This window comes from Saccopteryx leptura, chromosome 1 (genome assembly GCF_036850995.1).
Source record: "Saccopteryx leptura isolate mSacLep1 chromosome 1, mSacLep1_pri_phased_curated, whole genome shotgun sequence".
In the NCBI taxonomy this organism is placed as follows: domain Eukaryota; kingdom Metazoa; phylum Chordata; class Mammalia; order Chiroptera; family Emballonuridae; genus Saccopteryx; species Saccopteryx leptura.
This window is the reverse complement of record NC_089503.1, coordinates 311,452,287-311,458,286: the sequence shown is the minus strand read 5'-3', so window position 1 is coordinate 311,458,286 and position 6,000 is coordinate 311,452,287. Positions and strand designations below refer to the sequence as shown.

The 6,000-nt window shown below is 48.4% G+C and overlaps 1 protein-coding gene and 1 non-coding gene across 3 annotated transcripts; one reads left to right on the top strand and one right to left on the bottom strand.

Moving 5' to 3' along the window:
• Positions 1-945: 945 nt before the first annotated feature.
• Positions 946-3,060, bottom strand: ATF4 (activating transcription factor 4). 2 transcript variants are annotated; one of them, XM_066358462.1, is made up of 3 exons: positions 2,863-3,060; positions 1,972-2,283; positions 946-1,863 (listed from the first exon to the last, which is right to left on the bottom strand). In XM_066358462.1, exons 2-3 carry the CDS (start codon positions 2,189-2,191, stop codon positions 1,022-1,024), a joined length of 1,062 nt encoding a protein of 353 aa, XP_066214559.1. In that variant the 5' UTR covers positions 2,192-2,283; positions 2,863-3,060; the 3' UTR covers positions 946-1,021. The 2 variants fall into 2 exon arrangements, with proteins under 2 accessions (XP_066214559.1, XP_066214558.1); XM_066358461.1 differs by having other exon boundaries at positions 1,966-2,283; positions 2,863-3,059.
• A 2,061-nt stretch (positions 3,061-5,121) lies between these two features.
• LOC136390298 (U6 spliceosomal RNA) lies at positions 5,122-5,228 on the top strand. Its single transcript, XR_010748716.1, has one exon. It is a non-coding gene; the product is annotated as a U6 spliceosomal RNA (small nuclear RNA).
• The last annotated feature ends 772 nt before the right edge of the window (positions 5,229-6,000 follow it).

The window sequence follows — 6,000 nt, the reverse complement described above, 5'->3', positions numbered from 1 at the left end:
TAAACCGGCCTGTGGCCCAAAATAGGTTCAGAACCACTGCTCTAAAGCATCTACGCATCAGTTTTAGTGTTAACCACTTGATTACAGACCCAATGATCTTAGTCAAATTTGCTTACACTCAGGGTAATTTCTGCCATAGCAACCCCCCAAAATAATTTTCACCAGTCCCCAAGTATAAAAATGTTGAGAACCACTGATATACACTGCATCTTTGCATAAGAAACTAATCCTTTCTTTGGAACTGGTCCTAGGAAACATGAGAAGGGACCTGGCCAGGAAAGGCCTAAGGCAAAAGGAAATGTCTGCCTTTTATTAGGAGTCACCCAGTCACAAGACCAGGATTGCAACAAGGCAGCACCAACCTTCCCAGTTATGCTTCTTTCAGGCATTTCTAGGGATGGTAGTCATTCTAGCTGGCTGTGGACAAAGGAGCCTAGCTGTCTGCCAACCTTTGGGCACAGCTCTGGCAGGAAATGTAGACCAATTGTAGGAATCCTTCACCAGCTCTCATGTTTTGTTGCAGCAGAAACCCAAGAGCTGCGGTCTCCCTGAATGGTTGAGGTTTCTACAGAACCGTAAAAGCTTTTAAGTAAAATTAAACCAGTGCATCCAGCCGAAGATGAGAAGCCTTATCAGGGAATCAACAGATGCTGGCCAAGGCCTGATGAAGGGAACAGGTAGAACTAGAGTGTGGGCTGCTCCACCCAGTTCCCTCAGGCTGAAACCTCCCAGTTGTTCCTAACCAAGGGTTACTGTGGGATCTAGCCCAATTCACAGGTTTGGGGAAACCACCCAGGAACCTGCCATGGAGGAGTAATGGCACAGCCCAACCTCTTTGGCCTAGGGTCCAATGTCAAAGTCTATGGTGCAAAATCTAATTCCAGGATTTGGTGGGGTCATCTCCTTGAGGCAAAAAAAAACAGACATAACAGTTTCACTACAAAATATTGTACTTTCACTACAAAATATTTATTACAACACATGGCTCCAGCACAAGCCACTATGTACAAGCACACACCAACTACTCTAATGAGGGGGCCTTTTTCTTTCCCCTTGCCTTGCGGACCTCCTCTATTAAGTCTTTCAGATACTGGATCTCCTTAGCCAAGGAATCCGCCTTCTCTTTCAGAGCCTCATTTTTCTTTTCTAGCTCTTTACACTCCCCAGACAGGGCCTCCTGCTCTGCCCTCTTTTTCTGGCGGTACCTAGTGGCTGCTGTCTTGTTCTGTTCCATTTTTTTCAGCTTTTTATCTAGTTTCTCACCCTTCACTTTTGCTACTACCACCTTCTCTCCAGAGGGATCATATGGTTTGGGGCGAACAGAACCACCAAGGTTACCTGGAGACAGCAGGCTTTTATTTGGCGAGGTCCTGGAGGTAGAGGGACTATGCTGGGGAGAGCCCAGATAGGACTCAGGGCTCATACAGATGCCACTGTCATTGTCTGATGTGGCATCTTCCTCCTTTATGCATTGAGGAACTATGGTAATATAAGCAGTGGAGTCTGATTTCCTATCTCCTTCAGAAATATCAACCTCACTGCCTAGCTCTAAACTAAAGGAATGATCTGCAGTGGGGGACAGGGTCTCTGGGGAAAGGGGAAGCGGTTGGAGGAAGGTAAAGGGGTCAATCTGGTCAGTTTTTGGTAAACTTTCTGGAAGATGGCCAATTGGGTTCACTGTCTTGGAGGGCTCCTTTTTAGTCTCCTGTTCTAGGGGGTTAAAGAGATCACACGTGTCATCAAACGTGGCCAAAAGCTCCTCAGGCATGGTTTCCAGGTCATCTAAACTGAATAGGGCATCAAAGTCAAACTCCTTAAGATCCATTTTCTCCACCATCCAATCTGTCCCGGAGAAGGCATCCTCTGCAAAATATTTTAAAAAGAATGAAATAAATTCAGCCAGATGCACAAAGCAACAAACTCCTACGACCAAACCTCACCGGTAAACAAAGGGCAGGCACTCACCCTTACCGTTGTCTGAGGCTTCGACCAACCCATCCACAGTCAGCCATTCGGAGGAGCCCGCCTTAGCCTTGTCGTTGGAGAACCCATGAGGTTTGAAGTGCTTGGCCACCTCCAGGTAGTCGTCTAAGAGACCTAGGCTTTCTTCAGCCCCCAAACCCGACTGGTCGAAGGGGGACATCAAGTCCCCCACCAACACCCTGCTGCTCAGGAAGCTCATCTCGGTCATGTTGTGGGGCTTTGTTGGAATCGAGGAATGTGCTTAATTCGAAGGTGTCTTTGTCGGTTACAGCAATGCTGCTGCTGAATGCCGTGAAAAGCCTGAACATAAATCAAAAACAAAGTTCCATCAAAAATCAGCTGCTCTGAAAATTTCGCCTTTTTACTCCTAAGACAGGATGGCCCGACTCTACTTGGCTGTAGAACATCGGGAACACGTGGCCCCAGAGCCATTGTGCCGACCTTCCCCGTTCCCTCATCAGAGAGCTCAAAATGGACGCCCTCGGAGCTCGGCCTTTCCTCAACCGGCCACAAGAGGAAGGCGCTGCATCCTCACGTCCAAATACGGCCGCGACCGCGCTGCCTCGTCCTCGTCCCCGCCCCCTGTGACTCACGCCTCGCAGGCCGCGCCGCCCTGCCCCGCCGCCATCTTTGCTCCTGCCACGTTTTGCTAGGCGCCCGGCGGGACTCCTGAGAGGCAAGGCCACCGAGGGCGTCTGACCCCGGGGCCAAGCCGCGCTCTCACAACTCAAGAGACAGCATGTCCGCGACACCCAAACAGGACCCACGCGTCCCAAACGCTCATGAAACTGCTTCCCACTCAGCGACACCGCCACGCGCCCATGCAAGCCGCAAACAGACCCAGGGGCACAAGGCCAAGCGGTCCAATCCCCAACTTACGCCATGGCTTAAGCCGCTGGGGGGTGCCGCTGCAGAGCCTGGTGCTGCTGCTGCCGCTGCAAAGGCCAATGCTGCCGCAGGCACTGCTGCCTCTAATGCGCCATGGCGGCCGCGGACCTGCGGATGCGGAGATAGGAAGGGCCTCGCTAGCAGACTACATGGGCAGGTAGAAGAAGAAGAAATGGCCGCAACAAGCTGACCGCGGAGTATTTATACATTTGGCTTTATGAGGACGCATCACAAAGGGAAAATCCTTCCGCTGATGTCACGTGATCATCACTTCCCACGCACTTGTTTTCCTCTGTCGACGCCCTACTATTTTGCAGCCAACGCCCTTTTCGTCCAGGGCGTGGTTCTAAAGAGAAAATGAATTATTTTAAAGCCTCAAGAAAGGAAGGACGCATTATTTTACAAGGTTTCTGAGAGCGAAGAGTCATTCTTCCCTCTGCCGCCAAAGCGCGGAGGGATCTACCAGGCACGCCCTGTTTCCGGTATTCGCTGAAGGGGGGGAGAGAAGTATTTCACGCCAAGAAACGTTTTTATAGTGAAGTCCGAGGCCGATTTATTATCGCGCGAGATGCCGAGAAGAGCGCGCATGGTGTTGATTGGTCAGGCATGGTGAGTCATATATATTTCGAGTTTTTATTGGCTCAGGCCCCGAGGTGGGTGGGCTGTTCAGTGATAGAGCCTGGGTTCGGGAGGGAGGGAGTGGGTGGGCTAATAACCTGATGCATTTCCCGGTTAAGGGTTCTGACGTTCGACCGCTCATCTTGGTGGCACTCCTTTGCTGTGGCCTTCTCAGGCTGGCCTGTAGCTGCCCATGACCGATTCTAACCCAGAGAGTCCCAAATAGTGGCGTCAGACCCCAACCCCTGCGGTCGCTAGTTGCCTGCTCTTAGTGTGGCTCCAATTAGGGACCAGGTTGCAGCTGGAAGATGAAACTAGTCAAAAAGACCAATCATTTCTTGTGCGCTTTCACCACGATGAAGGCCCTTCAGTACTGAAAAGGGAGGCTGAGGACCTCAGGTGGAAGGTCACCTGATCCATGCCCACCTACCAACAAAGGCTAGCTGGCGTCCTTACTGTGAACTCCGTAAAGTTGAGTCGGGAAGATGCATAATCCTGTAGCCCAACCTATTATATTTTTCCGTATCCATTCTCCTAAAATGTTGGCTAGCCTATTAAAATATTCAGTCTATTACAGGGGAACTTCTTTTGGTTTATGTAAGTTCAATTTCTCTAAGAACAGGAGAGATTTTATTCAACGGGGACTGCCAATTCTGTAACTCCCAAGCATCCACTTCCTAGCAAGTCCTCCTAATGGCCGTGAGAAAAAGAACCCACTCCCGCTCGCGGGGGTGTCAGCAGTCCGGTCGGGGTCATCAACTTGCTCTGAGGAACTGTTAGGAGCGCTTGAAAGCTCTCTCTGTCATCCTTGAATTCCCTCCACAGTGAGGCCCTCTCAGAACAGAAACCCTGAGTTTCGACCTCCATTTCAGTGGGCCATACAAATATTTCTGAGGGCTGTGCTGTCAAAACATTTGGAAAGCACTGTCCTAGATAACTACAGACCATTCATTGACTTTATTCATCTAGCTCAATTTCTTTACAATGGTAAATAGAGGACTAATGTGAAGTCACATACAATTCTCAAAGACAGTATGGGGTAGGGGTTAGAAGATAGATTCTAGAGGTAAACCCAAAAGAATCCTGGCTCTTCCATTTATTAGCTGAGATATTTTGGTTAAGTGACTTACTTTAGCTGAGCCTCAGTTTCCTCATCTGTAAAATAAGGCTGATCCTTATCCTTGGAATGAGGTAAAAAATGTGTAAAGCACTAAGCAAAGTGCCTGGTACTTGATAAGTGCTCAATAAATGATTACTATTAGAACTCAATGCTTCTGACCCTGACATCCCAATACCCACCTCCCCAGCTCCATTACTTCTTCCTGCTTCCTCAGAGGATTCCTATCATTTACTGAGATGAAACCAACATCTATAAACAACTGGTATGTGGAAAGCATACTGGATGCTGGGATAAGTGTCGTTTTTCTTTCCCCTGGGGGAATCACAGTTATTGAAAGACAGAAGTTTTCTAGTCTTTCAGTGCAGAGGTGGTAAGAATCCCTGAGCCACTACACAAGGCTTCCAAAGGCATAACTAAGGACCCACAGGGCATGTCCTCCTTTTGCTGTGTGTCAAGAGATTTGTTAGGGCCTCCTAAGGGTGACCATATAGATGGCTGAGAAAAGTAACACTGTGCTCGCTTTGGCAGCACATATACTAAAATTGGAACGATACAGAGAAATATTAGCATGGCCCTGCGCAAGGAAAAAAAAAAAAGAAAAGTAACACTGCCCCAGTTTTGATAGTGCAGTGGTCATGGAAGAATGACTTCAGTAAGAAGCTTGTCACATCCATTGTATTATAGAGACCCAAATCAAGCATTTCAATGTTCTAGCTGAAATGAAGAACCAGTACCACTCCTGTGGGAAAATGTTTCATACCACACACAAAAGTCAAAGCTGTTGAAAAGGAGACTTTTATTTTCTTCTTCCCGTGCTGAGAAAGAGCATCATATCCCCTAGCTTTATTTCCTCCCTCAAGGAGAAAAAAGGGCAGCAGTTCTCTGGGTCTCAGGGTTAAGCTGCTTCTATGTGGAGCTAACCAACACAGGACAGAAAAATTGGTTACAGATCCCAAATCTACCAGCCAAAATCAACTTCTACAGAAGGGCAGGCAAGTGACTGGAAGGCAGATTGTGGATCTGGCATGGGACAAAGAATGTAAAGACTACAAGGTGATCAAAATGAAAAGGTAAACAACACACTGTATTAAGTTAACCCGGAACCCACATCTCTGGTACTTTGGCCACTTAAAAGAGTCAGCAGTGTCTAAAAGGGCTACAGCTGCACAGTGCTAGTCCTAGGTGTCTCTTTGGCCTTGAACTCCAGCAGGAAGGGCAGAGTTCTAACAAATCCTGTGACAGCAGAAGTTCTCAGCCAGGGTCATAGTCTCAAGAAAGATGTATCACAGCAGAGAACTCTGGACACATGCAGGGATCCCTGCTTACAAAAACCCCTTGGGGCCTCTCCAGGGCCTTTTGAGCCTGAGGCTGATTCCTCATCAAAACCATTT

Coding starts and splice junctions, on each gene's coding strand:
- ATF4 (XM_066358461.1), bottom strand. CDS start 2,191: ATGACCGAGATGAGCTTCCTGAGCAGCAGGGTGTTGGTGGGGGACTTG. Junction 1,864..1,965: donor AGCCTCAGACAACGGTAAGG/GTGAGTGCCTGC, acceptor AATATTTTGCAG/AGGATGCCTTCTCCGGGACA.